This window comes from Sinohyriopsis cumingii, chromosome 2, assembly GCF_028554795.1.
Source record: "Sinohyriopsis cumingii isolate HCF-2022 chromosome 2, ASM2855479v2, whole genome shotgun sequence".
NCBI lineage: Eukaryota > Metazoa > Mollusca > Bivalvia > Unionida > Unionidae > Sinohyriopsis > Sinohyriopsis cumingii.
Window position 1 is genome coordinate 11,860,431 of NC_142962.1, and position 18,164 is coordinate 11,878,594.

At 34.9% G+C, this 18,164-nt stretch overlaps 1 protein-coding gene across 2 annotated transcripts in view; it reads left to right on the forward strand.

The window, feature by feature from the left end:
* The window catches only part of LOC149804337 (papilin-like), a 469,456-nt gene that overhangs the window by 388,650 nt on the left and 62,642 nt on the right, over nt 1-18,164 (forward strand). For both annotated transcript variants that reach the window (XM_089939015.1, XM_089939025.1), the window contains exons 21-25: nt 225-425; nt 4,722-4,922; nt 6,757-6,981; nt 12,317-12,514; nt 15,428-15,655. In XM_089939015.1, coding sequence (XP_089795141.1) covers nt 225-425; nt 4,722-4,922; nt 6,757-6,981; nt 12,317-12,514; nt 15,428-15,655 — 1,053 coding nt within the window. The remainder of the gene's footprint in view (nt 1-224; nt 426-4,721; nt 4,923-6,756; nt 6,982-12,316; nt 12,515-15,427; nt 15,656-18,164) is intronic.

Below are 18,164 nucleotides of genomic sequence, written 5' to 3' on the forward strand. Positions count from 1 at the left end.
TAAATGTATTTGCTTTAAGGGTGCGGCTAAATGTATATGCTTTAAGTGTGGGGCTAAATGTATATACTTTAAGGGTGGGACTAAGAACAGTTTTTGTGTTATTAACCAGGGCCTAGTGTAGCTCTCTCTTGTTCCACCCAAACTTACCCAGAGATGTCCTGTTTCATAATAGCTTGGTATAGGGTTTCTATAGCAATGCCCATGACCTTTTTTAATTTCATCAGGTCCTGTGTGTGAGCAGCCTAATCAGCCAGGGCCATGCTATGCTTATATCCCACGCTGGTTCTACAACAGGACAAGTGACAGATGTGAGCAATTTATCTATGGCGGTTGTCAGGGAAATGACAACAACTTTGAGACCAAAGAAGCTTGTGGAAGAAGGTGCCCAAGCAGAGCAAGTACAGATCCTGTTTTGCCAGTAGCAGGCAAGTGGGGTTATATTTTGCTCTTTCAAATTTTAGGGGCAGAAGAAGAACAACTTAATTGAAAAATTGTAAAATCGCTTTTTGGGGGCATTCATCTCTTTTGTGGCTGCACACACACACACACACCATTGTTTTCATTTTCTCTCTCTCACCACATGACCAAAGCTATGCTTATGTCAGTAAAGTATAAACATAAAGTATCAATTTAAATAAAATGTGGGCTGTACTTCATTGTAATAAGAAACAATGATATGTAAAATAAAATCTTACACATTGCAGCAAAATAGATAGTGATAGTATTTACAAGAACAAGTTATATATTTATTAAGTTGCATGTATTTAATATATTATATGAATGGGCAAAAGGGATGGAGTTGGAAGAACTTTGTATGCAATTGTTGTGCAATAATCTTTCTTAATTGATATTTTCATTTGCAGTATATGTAACATATGCCAGTGATTTTAAATGCATCTCTTACCCTGTTCAATATTTGATTTCTCTTTAAATGGTAGAGATTGATTCAAATCATTTCCAACTGATGTATTGCTTCTGTCACATGTACTATTCATTCCCGTTTAAGCCATTCCACATTTTTAAAAATTGCCTAAGCTTTTGGAAACAAATATAATTAGGAGAAACTTTTATAAATGTCTTCATTCATGTTTTTCATATTTTACCTTTTGTATGTACCTGTCAATAGTTAAAATTCCCTTAATTGTTTAAATTTACATGTAAAGGAGTCATTGTCAAACCTACCTTGGTAGAAGCTCAACATATTGATGACTTTTGTGTCCATGTGTATGTCTATCCATATATACATCTAAACAGGTCCTAGGTTAAGCTCAGTATTTAAGGTTTTATCTCTATGGGCCATAGACCAAAATAGCTTAAAGGAATGGCCTGATGTCCACTGTCCATCATCCGATTCCCATCTGTCCAATAGTACTTTCTTGTTATTGAGGCTTCTTTTAAAATAACTGGAGGATTGCTTTGAAATTTTAAAAGCACATTCATCCCAAGGTCTAGTTGGTCCTGTGTGAAAATGGTTCTGCTCAAACATCCAGCATGGCCACCACAGCAGCCATTTTGAAAATCTTATTATCACTACTCCTGAATAGATGGTCATATCAACAAGGGATTTTGCTCAAAGACTTTTCATGATATCTAGTTAATCTTAAATAAAAACGGTGCTCATCCAACATAGAATATGGTATGATGGCAATCATCTTGAAACTCTTATTATCACTACTTGTCAATGGAAAGGCATAATGACATTTGGTTATGCTAAAAAGACTTGTTATGTATGGTGTCTGTTGCTACTAAAGGAAAATGCTGCTGATGTGACATCCTTTAGGGCCACCATGACAGGCATTTTGAAAATCTTGTTATCACTACATCCTTTAGGGCCAGCATGGCAGCCATCTAGAAAATCTTGTTATCACTACATCCTATTGGGCCACCATGGCAGCCATCTTGAAAATCTTGTTATTTATATTTCTCCTCATTGGAAAGCCATATTGATATGGGGATTTCACCAGAAGACAAATTACGATTAGTCCAGAATGAACATTGTTTGATCTGACCTCAAATATGGCTGCCACAATGAAGATATTGAAAATCTTGTCTCTGTTATTCCTGAATGAACAGTCATATCAACATAGTGTTTTCACCAGAAAGTCTTCTAATTTGGATCTAGTTTCTTCTGAATGAAAACAGTACAAGTCTTAAATCCAATATGGCTGTAACAGTTGCTTATTTGAAAATGGTTTTTGCTATAAAAAGAAAAGATCAGATGATTTCAGTTTTAAAAAAATAAAGGTTCATATATTGAATTCCCAGAAGAAAATTTCACATAGTTGACTATCAGCCTATTTGAAGGACTCTTCTTTCAGTTAAGTTTAACTTTTAGTATGTTTCTTGTATGTATTATCCTTCATGGTAAAAAGAAAGAGTTGGCCTGCCAAAAGGAGTCTCTAGTTTCACAGAATAAACAATTTATGAAAAGTTGTTACAAATTTTCCAAGAAGAGTAATAAATATTATTAAATGAAATACAGTGAATACCTATATTGAGTACGTATAGTAATAGCAATATAACAAGTAGCACTCTAATTTGATATTAATATGATAATATAATTATATTTAAAAGACAAGTCTTGTGAATGAACGTGCTTTTAATTAGGCAAAACACTATATGGGAATTTATGAATACTGGTAATATGATAAAGTCTTTAATGGGAATTTATTAATACTGGTAATATAATGTATACTCTAATGGGAATTTATTAATACAGGTAATATAATGTATACTCTAATGGGAATTTATTAATACTTGTAATATAATGTCCCATCTAGTGGGAATTTATTAATACTGGTAATATAATGTATACTGTAATGGGAATTTGTCAGTACTGGTAATATAATGTAGCCTCTGATGGGAATTTATTAATACTGGTAATATAATGTTGCCTCTAATGGGAATTTATTAATACTGGTAATATAATGTATACTCTAATGGAAATTTATTAATACTGGTAATATAATGTAGCCTCTAATGAGAATTTATTAATACTGGTAATATAATGTAGCCTCTAATGGGAATTTATTAATACTGGTAATATAATGTTGCCTCTAATGGGAATTTATTAATACTGGTAATATAATGTTGCCTCTAATGGGAATTTATTAATACTGGTAATATAATGTATACTCTAATGGGAATTTATGAATACTGGTAATATAATGTAGCCTCTAATGGGAATTTATTAATACTGGTAATATAATGTATACTCTAATGGGAATTTATGAATACTGGTAATATAATGTATACTCTAATAGGAATTTATGAATACTGGTAATATGATAAAGTCTTTAATGGGAATTTATTAATACCGGTAATATAATGTATACTCTAACGGGAATTTGTCAATACTGGTAATATAATGTATACTCTAATGGGAATTTATTAATACTGGTAATATAATGTAGCCTCTAATTTGAACAACAAAAAGCATCTCAGTTGCACACAATAAATATAACTAAGTTTCAGAATTTCTGTACATATTTAATTATGTTTAATAATTTTGCATTTATCTGTAAAAACCATATCTGAGTTTATCAGTTTATTTCTAGACATTTGTAGCTTGAAATTTATGAGTATTTTGAGGCATGTTTGATATGTTTGTTTAAATAGAATTTGATAGTGTTATGTTAAAGTGCCTGAATTGTGTGTTTGTCTGTATGAGTGTGTGTGTGTGTGAGATTTGGATTTTTTTACGTAGCTTTAACAATATTTCAGTCATATCACTACAACGTCGGCAGTGTGGCAGTTTATAGTGATGTTTATCATTGGGGCATCATGCCACAGACATGTAACATAATGTCCCACCCAGTCACATTATCCTGACACCAGGCTGACCAGTCCTAACACTAACCTCTTAATGCTGAGCGCCTTGTGAGGCACCTGTTAGTACCGTTTTTATAATTGTTTGGTATGACTCAGCTGGGGTTCGAACTTGCGACCTTCTGAATCAGAGGCAGACACTCTAACCACTAAGCCACTTGAGCAGTCTGAAACGTTCATCATTTAATGTTATTGCATTCATTGTACATTATTTTATGTCATTTCTTATATTTAGTAACATTGTACACTAATTATTTTAAATGTATATTTTGGTTTTGTAGCTTTTAAGAATCTAAAAACAAATCTTTTTTATGCTTTCCCCCCAAAACACTTTAAGATTTAATGACTGAGAGTAAAATATGCATGACCTTAAAACAAATCAGGGAATTTGGGTAGTTACGGAATATCTTGGCTGATCAGATGGTTAGTATTGAACCTATAACATGCTAGTCACCAGTCCATTGCCTCAACCACCTTGCCAGCACATCTGCCTTGCATGATGTTCTCAAGGGTTTCCAATTTATAACTTTAGGGATGGGATACCAGAGGGGTAAGAGCAGACCCAGGAATTGATGCTGACTGCACTGATTCTCTTCCCTTGTAATGCCAGCTAAATGTTTATGCTTTAAGGGTGGGGCTAAATGTATATACTTTAAAAGGGTGGGGCTAAATGTATATACTTTAAAAGGGTGGGGCTAAATGTATATGCTTTAAGGGTGGGGCTAAATGTATATACTTTAAGGGTGGGACTAAGAACAGTTTTTGTGTTATTAATCAGGGCCTAGTGTAGCTCTCTCTTGTTCCACCCAAACTTACCTAGAGATGTCCTGTTTCATAATAGCTTGGTATAGGGTTTCTATAGCAATGCCCTTAACATTCATTAATCTCGCCAGGTCCTGTGTGTGAGCAGCCTAATCAGCCAGGGCCATGCTATGCATATTTCCCACGCTGGTTCTACAACAGGACAAGCGACAGATGCGAGCAGTTTATCTATGGAGGTTGCCGGGGAAATGACAACAACTTTGAGACCAAAGAGGCTTGTGCGGCAAGGTGTCCAAACAGAACAAGTTCAAATGTCATTTTGCCAGTGTCAGGCAAGTGGGGTTATCTTTTATTCTTTCAAATTTCAGCTTCAGAAGAAGAACAAATTAATTGAAATAGTATAAAATAATTTTTGGGGGAATTCATCTATTTTGTGGCTACACACAGACACACACAAACACACACACAGACACAGACACAGACACACACACACACACACAGGTTAAGGTCATTATTTAAGGTTTTATCTCTATTGGTCATAGACCAAAATAGCTTAAAGGAATGTCCTGATGTCCACTGTCCATCGTCCAATTCCCATCTGTCCATTAGCACTATCTTGTTATTGAAGCTTATCTTAAAATAACTTGAGGATTGGTTTGAAATTTTAAACACACATTCATCCCAAGGTCTAGTTGGTCCTGTGTGAAAATATATTCTTCAAACATCCAGCATGGCCACCACAGCAGCCATCTTGAAAATCTTATTATCACTACATCCTATAGGGCCACCATGGCAGCCATCTTGAAAAGCTTGTTATTTATATTCCTCCTCATTGGAAAGCCATATTGATATGGGGTTTTCACCAGAAGACAAATTATGATTAGTCCAGAATGAACATTGTTTGATCTGACCTCAAATATGGCTGCCACAATGAAGATATTGGAAATCTTGTCACTATTATTTCTGAATGAACAGTCATATCAAGATAGTGCTTTCACCAAAAAATCTTCTAATTTGGATCTAGTTTCTTCTGAATGAAAATAGTACAAGTCTTAAATCCAATATGGCTGCAACAGTAGCTTATTTGAAAATGGTTTTTCTTAAAAATATCAGAGATGGTTTCAGCACTCAGGAGTTCGAAAAAATAAAGGTTCATATATTAAATTCCCAGAAAAAAATTCATATAGTAGACTTTCAGCCTTTTTGAAAGACTCTTCTTTCAGTTAAGCTTAACTTTTTGTAAGTTTCTACTGTGTACATCTTTTCTGGTTAAAAGAAAAGGTGGGCTTGACAAAAGGAGTTTTTGGTTTGACAGAAACAACTACATGAAAAGTTGTTATACATCTTAGTATATGAATAACCAAATCTATCAAATGAAATGCAGTGAAAACCTGTATTGAACACTTATATGGAATAGCAATATAAGAAATAGCACTCAAAGTTGATAATAATATGATAACATTATTGCATTTAAAAGACTCGTCTTGTGAATGAACATGATATTCCTTAGGCAAAACACTGTATAGGAATTTAGTAATACTGGTAATATAATGTAGCCTTTAATGGGAATTTATTAATACTGGTAATATCCTGTAGCCTCTAATGGGAATTTATTAATACTGGTAATATCACGTAGCCTCTAATAGGAATTTGTCAATACTGGTAATATAATATAGCCTCTAAATTTAACAACAAGAACCATCCCTGATGCACACAAAAAAAGTATCTAAGTTTCAGAACTTCTGTACATGTTTAAGTATGTTCAGTAATTTTGCTTTGAGAGAAATATATCTTGTTTGTAAAAACCATATCCAAGTTTATCAATTTATTTCAAGAGATTTTGTTGCTTGAAATTGAAGAGTATTTTGAAGTATGTTGGATATGTTTGGTTAAATAGAGTTTGACTGTGGCTAGTATGACCTGAAACATCATTTTAATGTTACTGTATGCATTGTACATTAATTTATGTCATTTCTTATATTTAGTAACATTACACACTAATTATTTAAAATGCATATTTGTATTTGTAGCTATTACTAATTTTCCCCAAAAAACACTTTTTACACACACACACACACACACACACACACACACACACACGAGTTTCATAATAACTTAGTATATGATTTCTATAGCCATGTGCTTGACCTTTCTTAATCTCATCAGGTCCTGTGGAACCGTCAAGAAATTTACCCGTGTGTGAGCAGCCTAAGCAGCAAGGCATGTGCTTAGCTTATTTCCCACGCTGGTTCTACAACAGGACAAGTGACAGATGTGAGCAATTTATCTATGGAGGTTGCCAGGGAAATGACAACAAGTTTGAGACCAAAGAGGCTTGTGCAGCAAGGTGTCCAAGCAGAACAAGTTCAAATGTCATTTTGCCAGTGTCAGGCAAGTGGGGTTATCTTATACTCTTTAAAATTTTAGCTTCAGATGAAGAACAACTTAATTAAAATAGTATAAAATAATTTTGGGGGACATTCATCTATTTTGTGGTCGTACATACATACTACATAGATACATACCTACAGAGAGAGAGAGAGAGAGAGAGAGAGAGAGAGAGAGAGAGAGAGAGAGAGAGAGAGAGACACACACACACACACACACACACACACACACATACACTTAATGCCAAATTTAGATTCACATGACAAGGTGGCAGATATCAACTACCAACTGAGTTATGCCAAGCTCATCTGAGCCTCTTGTTTTGCTTTTCCTTTCAATAAATATGGCAGAATGCAAGATGAAATTTGTCACAATATTGCAGGTTATTTTTTAGGGATCTGATTTTGGTTTGAGGTCTTTGAAATGGTCACACATAATCTTCATCAGCAGTTGAATGGCTCTGAGACTTTGACATAAAGGGACATGGATAATAAAATAAATAAATAAATATCCAAATAAAAAAATAAATATCCAGATAAATAAATAAAATATCCAAATAAATAAATAAATATCCAAATAAATAAATAAATATCCAAAGACTAAGAGGGTAAAGGGAAAACTGAGAAAGAAGGGTTACTGTCACCAGCAACAAAAGTACTTAGATATATTTACACTGTATATAAAGTAGTTTTGCTTCTATATTATGTATCTTAATACAGATATAGTTTCTATTACTGTGTTCTTCACCAATGCAGTGTGTGTGTGTGTGTGTGTGCGTGCGTGCGTGCGTGCATGAGAGAGAGAGGGAGAGAGATTTGGATTTGTAACATAGCTTTAACAATTTTTCATTCATATCGCTACGATGTCTGCAGTGTGACAGTTAATAGTGATGTCTAGCACTGGGGCATCATGCCCCAGACATGTAGCATCATGTCCCACCCAGTCACATTATTCTGATACCAGGCTGACTAGTCCTAAACTCTTTCTCCAAAACCACTTATTAGCACTTGACGTTAACCAGTTCTAAACAAAAATGATCACAGCCGGAAGACCTACAAAGTTTTTCAAGTGACACTGATTCACCATGAAATATGGTCACCATTATTAAAAATAGAAATCTTTTCAATGACTTTTTCTTCAAAAAATGTTCAACAGAATATGACCAAATTCAATGGAAAGTATCCTGGCATGGAGGGTTTTCAAATTTGCAAAAATGATGCTGATCCACCATCCAGTATGGCTGACACCTCTGAAAGCACAAAGTTTATTTAAATGACTTCTTCACACAAATTTTGCAGCAGAATTAGATGAAAATTCACGGAAAGCCTCCAGGCTTAGAATGCATTTAAAATTTTACAATTGATGCTGATCTGCCATTGAAAATGGCTGTCACTACTAAAAGCAGAAGAATAGTGTACTGGCCAGGATGCCTATTAGAAAAGGGAAGTAATCCTGTTGAGGACTATTCAGTCACAGGTTTGGGGTAATGCAGAGTTCTTCACCTTGCAGAAAAATTTTTTAAACAGATTTTAAGAAATAATTACAGCAGGACAAAAATATTTTGTCAGTCCTCATGGATTCTCAGAAGTCTGATGCAGAACTGCCTGAGGTGGTATCACCTCCTCCCTTATGGTAACCAGCCTTCTCCCACCTGTCAACCCATGTGGTATAGGAATAAGAGATCTAGTGTTTTGATAAAGCAGTAAATGAAGTTTACTGTCTTCTTCCCTTAGGCCTGTGTCCCACACCCTCAGACTCAAGAGACATGAAAATTCTCTCAACTTGGAGAGACTTTGCAGGGGTACCTTCTGCCTATATATCTTGTCACCGCCCCCCACCCCCACCCCCACTAAGCCATGGTCAGGGAGCTTTCCAAAGGGTTTAGTAAGGGCCATAAGTTTTTTTTACAGAGTACACCCCTTCCTTCTCCTTTAAGCCTCACACCTTGGATGCACCATGCTCTATTGTCCCATGGGTAAGTCTTGTCCTAAAATGATGATGGCTAATGTACATTAGCCAGTGACATGGAGGAAAAGACTGGGTCTGTGTTCTCATAGTCAGGAACTTTCCAGAACATTCTGGGATGGTTCATTTATGGGATGATTAAGTTTTATTGTACAGACAAGGATTATTCTATCTCAGAAATGATAACTTATGCAATTGTAACAGTCAAATATTACATGACTACATTTTTTTACCCCCCCCCCAACTCCAACATAGAGTTTCATTTAAAAATAACTGAAATAATTTTTATTTTTTTGTTATGTATGTGCAGTATATACATTAATGCATGACATTTCATAAATTAAATGTCATTAATCACCAATTATTTTCAAGTTATAATTTGTATTTTTTAGTTTTAAATAGGAAAAGTAATACCTAATTTGTTTTACCCCCCAACCCCAACATAGAGTTTCATTTAAAAATAACTGAAATAATTGTTATTTTTATGTTATGCATGTGCAGTATATACATTAATGCATGACATTTCATAAATTAAATGTCATTAATCACTAATTATTTTCAAGTTATAATTTGAATTTTTTAGTTTAAAATAGGAAAAATAATACCTAATTTGTTTTTCCCTTGAACACTTTCAGGGTTCACTAATTTTATCAATACAGATGTCTGAACTGTCCAATATGCTGACCTTTGATGTTTTGAATAAGACAAACTGAAAGCATGATTTATATCAAAATCAAGTTATTTAAGCACTTATATAGGCACTACATATCTATCACATAACATCATATTTTGTTGAGTTATGCTGACAAAGTATATTATAAAATGAATAAAATTAGGTCATGAAACTATGGTAAGTGGTTTACTTTCAGTAAATGGAGGGAGAAAAATGAGAAAAAAGAAATCTTATTTCATCTGAGCAATCTATTCTTTTCCAGCATGAAACCAGAAACACGCATGTTATTTTTCTTGGAACTAATAGAAAATGTGGCAACTGAGTACTTCATACCTTTTATCCGCTCCAGTTTAAATACAGCACACGATAGGCTATACATGGCGGCCAGTATTAATCGTGGAGGAAGAAACCGGGAAAACCCTGGAAAGAACCACCGACCCATGAGAAGCTACTGGCAAGCTTTCTCACATACCCACATTAGCCAAATCCAAGACTCGAACCCTCGCAGACAGAGGTGAAATGGCAGTGATCGGTAATCGAGAGTGCTTTAGACCACTCGGCCAATCGGGGCCCCTATGAATGGCTTGTAGTTTGGGTAAGGAGGAATCCTGTTGATTTCAGGTGCAAAAGCTGAAAGATCAAGGACAGGCGTGACTGAAACAAGAAAAATGGAAATTCTGCAAAATAACTCCAGTTCTTCACCATATACATTACAAAACTTGTCAGATGGTTTACGCTAGCTATGAGGAAGTACAATTTTCATTTTCAAATCAAAAGGTTGAAGGTCAAGGTTATTAACTTTTAAAAAAAAACAAATGTTTTTGCATTATTTTGTTAGTTCTACATGACATACCTTCACCAAACGTTTTGGATGACTTGCACTTGGTTGTCAGACGGTCAAAGGTCAAGGTTACTGATAGAAACATAAAAAGTTTCATCTCAGAAACAGTAGTTTTCCATCACAGACCTTGCCCAAACATTGTTGATTGCTTGTGCTTATGGTAAAGTAGAAACCTATTGATTTATTGGTCCAAAGGTCACAGGTCATGTTTCTTTTCTTTTACTGAAAGAAGAAAAAATGGTTTCTGTGTGGTAATTTCACCTAACAACTTGGACAAATATTAAAAGTGGAGTTTGGCATATAGTATACAATTCATGGTACTTATGGTTACTTTTTGTTTCTTCCCAAAATAGAAAGGGCTGGCTTGACAAAAATATGGGTTCCTTGTTTTAAAGAAACAACAACTGCATTAAAACTTCTCACATATTTTCCTTGATGAAGACTGTTAAATGAAGTAAAGTGAAAACCTGTACTGAACAGATATTCGATGAACTGCTGTTGTTTTGGGTTTAATGCCCGTTTCAAGTATATGATAGGTCATACATAGATAACTGCTGTTGTTTTGGGTTTAATGCCTGTTTCAAGTATATGATAGGTCATACATAGATAACTGCTGTTGTTTTGGGTTTAATGCCCGTTTCAAGTATATGATAGGTCATACATAGATAACTGCTGTTGTTTTGGGTTTAATGCCTGTTCCAAGTATATGATAGGTCATACATAGATAACTGCTGTTGTTTTGGGTTTAATGCCTGTTCCAAGTATATGATAGGTCATACATAGATAACTGCTGTTGTTTTGGGTTTAATGCCTGTTCCAAGTATATGATAGGTCATACATAGATAACTGGTTAAAGCAGAACCAGAGAAAACACCAGTTAGATTCACTGACCCATGGCAAGCTGCTGGTGGCAAGCTTTGTCACATACCCACGTTGGTCTAGCCCAAACCCTTGCAAACAGAGGTGAGATGGCAGTGATCTTTAATGGGGAGCTCTTTAGACCACTCTACCACCTGGGACCACATATTTGACAAACTGACTCATTCTGTCCAATATGAAAACTTGTCTGCTAGTTCAGTACTAAAGTGATAAAATGTACAACATACCCTCACTATAAGGACCTTCATAATTATGTATGCTGATGGATCCCATTTCATGGAGGGGTAGAGACCACTCTGGTGGCCTAGTGGTTAGAGCATCCGCCTTGGATGTGGGCAGTCATGGGTTCAATCCCTGGTCAAGTCATACCAAAGAATTACAAAATGGTAACAGCTGCCTTGCTTGTCACTCAGCATTAAGAGGTTAGTGTTAGGACTGGTTGGTGGCTGAGTCATACCAAAGACTTACAAAAATGGTACTAACAGCTGCCTCACTTGTCACTCAGCATTAAGAGGTTAGTATTAGGACTGGTCTGCCTGTTGTCAGGATAATGTGACTGGGTGGGACATCATGTTACATATCTGCGACATGATGCCCCAATGCTAGGCATCATTATAAACTGCCACACTGCAGACATCATGGCAGTATGACTGAAAAATTGTTAAAGCTACGTTAAAAATCCAAATCACACACACACACACTCATGAAGGGGTAGTAAAAATATATGTATGATTAACTTCACTATAAGGCAGTACATGTATATTTTATGGTACACTTTGGATTATTCTCTGTTTGACCAGGTTGGACTGTTGGTAGAAATTATATCCAGTTGTTTAATAGTTTCAGAATGGCTATAGGTTTTATATTTCAGGAGGGTTGACTCCTGTATGTCAGTTTATGCATGACATGGGACCCTGCAGAAGATCAGAGACCAAAATGTTACTATATGACCTTGTTATTTTTACCTTCTTTTACTTCAGGTGGGTTTACTCCAGTGTGTCAGTTGGAACCTGACATGGGACCCTGCAGACGAGCAGAGACCAAATGGCACTATGATGTTGCAACCTTTTCCTGTAAGACCTTCACCTATGGTGGTTGCCTTGGCAACCATAATAATTTCCAAACAAAGGAAAAATGTGAGGAGTACTGTAATGTGCAGCCAGGCCGCAGTGTAAGAGGTAAGGTTTCAGTAACCCCTGAATCATGAATAAAGCTTAAACTTTGATTCTTAAAATTTCTTCATATATTAACCTTGTATTTGAGTAATATTTAAGATTTAAACCTTCCCAGCCCCACTAGGGCTAATGAGACCAGAGCTTACGCTTGTTTTAAGGCATGGAATGACTGAAAGCATGTGAATTTAATTAGATGGGAGTAATGCAAGTCCATTGCAGTATACACAGCTGGGTAGTTCTTTGCAGTACATACAGCTGGGTAATCCATTGCAGTACACATTGTAGTACACACAGTTGGGTAGTCCACTGCAGTACACATTGCAACACACACAGTTGGATAGTCCATTGCAACACAAAGAGCTGGGCAATCCAATGCAGTACACACAGCTGGGTAATCCATTGCAGTACACATAGTTGGATAGTCCATTGCAAACACAGAGCTGGGTAGTCCATTACAACACACACAGCTGGGTAATCCATTGCAACACACAGAGCTGGGTAGTCCATTACAACACACACACAGCTGGGTAATCCATTGCAACACAAAGAGCTAGGCAATCCAATGCACTAGTACACACAACTGGATAATCCATTGCAGTACACACAGCTGGGTAATCCATTGCAGTACACACAACTGGGTAATCCATTGCACTACACACAGCTGGGTAATCCATTGCAGTACACATAGTTGGGTAGTCCATTGCAACACCAGCTGGGTAATCTGTTGAAGTACACACAGCTGGGTAGTCCATTGCAGTACACACAGCTGGGTAATTCATTGCTGTAAACAGCTGGTTATTGATTGATCTAAGTTACCTGAAAATTACTGAATAAACCCACAGCCAGTCAACTATTATAAATCTTACGTGACGCTTTGCTATCAAGAAAGTTACATTCACAGCCATAAAGATGAAAAAATTCATATATTTTCCTTGCATATGTGTTGCAGTATAATTATAAATGATATGTTCTCTTGTTTGCATCTTTTTACTTTTAATCAGGGCATATGCTGCTAACATTTTGTTTTCTTAATATCTGATACGTGCCTCTTATTGTCACACAATACAGATAGGGACTTATGTTGACTAATGTTTATTGTACAGCCCCGGCAGCATACATTCAGTTTTGATAAGCCCCAGAGTCAAGTTTTCACACCGTTTTTCTTGAGTTTTGGTTTCAATTGAGAAAACATAACAACGAATTAATTCAGTGGAATAATTGTAATTGCATCAGATATCCAATGATCAAAATGTCAAATTAACAAACAGTCATTGGTCAATCATTTGAGCTCATTGGTCAATCATTTGAGATCATTGGTCAATTATTTGAGCTCATTGGGCAATCATTTGAGCTCATTGGGCAATCATTTGAGCTCATTGGGCAATCATTTGAGATCATTGGTCAATCATTTGAGATCATTCATCAATCATGTTGTCTGAGCAAATACAGCCATGTTGGGTTCTCTGATATCTATATGCATATTAGTCACAAGTTCAGTACCTGCCCTGGTCAGCTGCGGCCTGCTGCCTCTGCATATCTTTGGGAAGTGTACATAGCTCCCATTTCCTCAGCATGATACAGCCAGTAATGTGTTAACAGTTTCCCAATGTTGTGAGCTAAAGAAGCTCTTCATGAGGGGAAGAAACAGCTATATACTCAAAACAGACAACAAACACAATGATTAAATGATGGGGAAATATACAAAGGATAAACAGTAGAAGAAATACAGATGGCACAAGTAATAACAGTCTTAAAATGAGTTAACTACATATCTATTTTATGCCGCCATCAGATCCACAAAGTTGCATAGCCAACATCAAAGATTGGATATCACTTATGTTCATCCCTTATTCCTTCAAGCTTTTTTACATCATCATCATTATGGATGCTCTTTAGGTTGATAACATTATACTTTAAAAAAGCAAAATCGGAAACAAGAAAGCCAGATCTAAAACAAGAAAGGCAAATCTAAAGCAAGAAAGCCAAATCTAAAACAAGAAAGACAAATCTGAAACAAGAAAGGCAAATCTGAAACAAAAACCCCAACAAATCCCCAGAAAAGAACGGACCAAAGAGAAGAGTGGTGTAGCAAGTTTACACTCTCACAAGTGTGAAAGTATAATTTTTCTACCTGAAGAGCATCTATTATGATGACAAAAAGCACTTGAAATAAATGATGAACATAACTGATATCCTGTTATATATATATATATATATATATATATATATATATATATATATATATATATATATATATATATATATATATATATATATATATATATATATATATATATATATATATATATATATATATATATATATATATATATATATAAATTGGTGTTTTGAAAAGCCAAATTTGTGCTTAGGTACCTGAAACACCATACACACAAACCCATGTATGCATGCACATATGCACTTCTGAGACAATTATTTTGGGCTGGCACTTGGGCCTCTCCATGAATACTTATGACATGGCACAAAATGTCACTATATTTCATTTTGTTAGACTTTGATATGATGCACAATGTGATATTGAACTTGAGATGCAATAAATTTCAGTGTAAGCAAAGTTTATATTTCTTATTTGTTATAGGCATGTATCTTGGTACATTTTATATAGGCATGTATCTTATTACATTTTGTACAGGCATTTATCTTAGTACATTTTATATAGGCATGAACGAACAGAAATATAATGATTTCATGTGCATTTATGAATGTTTACATCTCTGATACATACATAGATACATATATACACATATTCAGACACACATTCACCAATGTCTCATTCCATCCATCCATCTCTCTATCCATTGACCATCTGTCAGTTTTTCCTGTGGAATAAAGAACACCAAAAATATATGGTGATTAATAGTTTTTCTTTTGTTTGTTTTTTCTGCCTTCTTACAGAGACATGTCTTTCAAGCAGAGAGCCTGGATCATGCACTGCCCAGTTTAGGCGCTGGTACTATAATAGTGAGACAGGACGATGCAGTGAGTTTATGTATGGTGGATGTCAGGGAAATGGAAACAATTTCCTTAACGAAGAGTCTTGTATGAACTACTGCCGAGGCATCAGAATAGAAGGATGGACAGATAACAGAGGAGTGACTAATCCTCCACAGTCAGCAACACAGCGTATGTCTTCAATAATTGATATCTTGTCTGCAATTGTACCGTTATACTCACTTATAAGTCCAACTGCAAATGACAGAGACCCAGATCTGCCATTGCATAATGGGCCAGCAGATCTTTTGGTTGTAGTCTGATTAATTTCTTAAACTCTTAATTCTGGATCAAGCACTCTATGATCATCAGTTATCTCCTTATAATAAACAAAATTCCTCAGCCATTAATGTGGAGACAATCCAACAAAAGATTACCTGCAATAGTTGATGTTATATTAAAAATTCCTGGTGAAATATGATGACCACCATGGTGCAGGTCATTGTTATGTTTGAGAATATTTGCTGGTGGGTTCAGTTTTCTCCATGACTTGATGATTTTAGGATAATATTCATCGATAATATCACTGAGTGGTTTTTTTAGTTCCTCGGTTTTAAATTCTGGTATTATAATGTTTATATATATCATCTTCAACTATTTTATAATGTTCAGCAAATAGTTGCTTCATTGATATTTTTTTTACCCCTGCATACAGAATATTAACCCTTTCCCTCTCAACAATAATTTGATTAACATTTTCAAGGTCTGATAAAATTTGATTTAAATGTTGTAAAGTTTTGATGATTTGTTTTTTTTAGATCGTTATTAGGATACTCTGGAATATAATTTTTAAATAATTGTATTAATGTCGTGGATATAGTTAAATGTTTATCTTTAATTTTATTAGCCACTGATTTAAATTTATCTTCATTAACAATAAATCTACCAGCAAATACTGGATTATGTTTGTATAGATCAAAATCAAGATAAGGAATATGATCAATCCATGGATATTCTTTTCAATATTCTGAGTTCTTATTTTAAAAAAATTCATTAGGGAAAAAAATCATCTAACATTGGTTCTGGCAGAGCTTGATATTCTGGTGAAATGTCAGGCTATTCAAATATGGGTCTAATCGACGATTGATATATATCTACAGCATAATTTAGAGAGTTTATTTCTATCACTGGTGATAATGTTGGCTCATGAACAATGATAGCGATTTTGGATTCTTTTCCAATAATAGATTTAATTCAGCACTGGAATTCATTGTTGATTTGTTAAATTTGATAACTGCCCAAGGAAATACTGGCAACTTGCCAATTGGGAGTTCCATCTGGTTTATTTTTATATGAAAATACCAAAGAATTATTTGCTGGCAATCCACCAAACGATTTTGATCTTATGTTTGGCTAGCTGTGATTTACTCATAATTGTGCTAGCGCTATTTCTTTCACTGGAATGTGAGTTGGAAAGTTGACGCTAAATTCAGGATTAGTCAAACTTGCTGATATCATCATGGTTTTTGATGCAGTTGTATTAACAACAATCTGCTGTAGAAATTCGTTCGATGTTGACATTATTATTATTATTATTATTATTATTATTATTATTATTATCATTTAAATCAGATGTAGATTCTATCACAGTCATTACTTTTTTGTAAATCTTAATGATCTCTGTTAACTCAAAATCTGATATTTTTCCATCACCGAGACTTGATGATATCAACAAAGATAATTTGGAGTATGCTAAGTGTTGATGTGTGTAATTTTATTATATACTCATGCAATTTTATATTTGCACATGTACATATTTTTTTGTGATGATATTAAGAACACTGGCATGTGTTGTTGCAGCTGAAACACAAATTGTCATAACTGCTGGTGATGTCATTGTCATTGTTAATAATAATACGCTGGTTCCAGCGATAACAGCAGACGCTGCATAAACAATTACATCAACAACAACTATACATCTGCGATATTTTTTTACTTTTACTGTATACTCTTCAACGATATTTTTTAGTTTTGTTTGATTGTATCTAAAACGCTGAACGTTGATCAGAATGCTCATTATATTTTAAGTAGGTGTGAATTTAGCGACTAATTCAAGACACCAATAGTAAATCAAGCCAATTTTTTTTCTTATTCAGGTTAGTCTACAAATATTTCCTCATTGGTTTGCTCCAACACCACTAACATATATCCAAAAACACACACACATACTGAAGTACTTTTAATGTCCAAACCTCATTTATCTCCGAAATGGGATCTATGACCTCACTGATGTTACATGAGGGTTCATACTTCACTGAGGTACTCAGATCTATGACCTCACCCATGTTACATTAGGGACCATGCTTTTCAGAGGTACTTGTAATGTCCAAACCTCATTTATCTCCAAAATGGGATCTATGACCTCACTGTAGTTATGAGTGCCTAATTGTGCTATACTATGGCACTTTTTATATCCATTATAGCTACTTTTATTTCCAAAACAGCATCTATAACCTCACCTGTGTCATATTAGGAACCATGTTACATGGAGGTGGTTTATACTGAAATACCACTGAATGACCATTCTTTTGTCAATGTTTTATGGTGAATAAGTCTACAAAAATTCGCTTCATTTTTCTCAAGCAATATATGACTAAGTGTATATACATGATATTTTGGGTGAACCAAGAAATAAACAGAC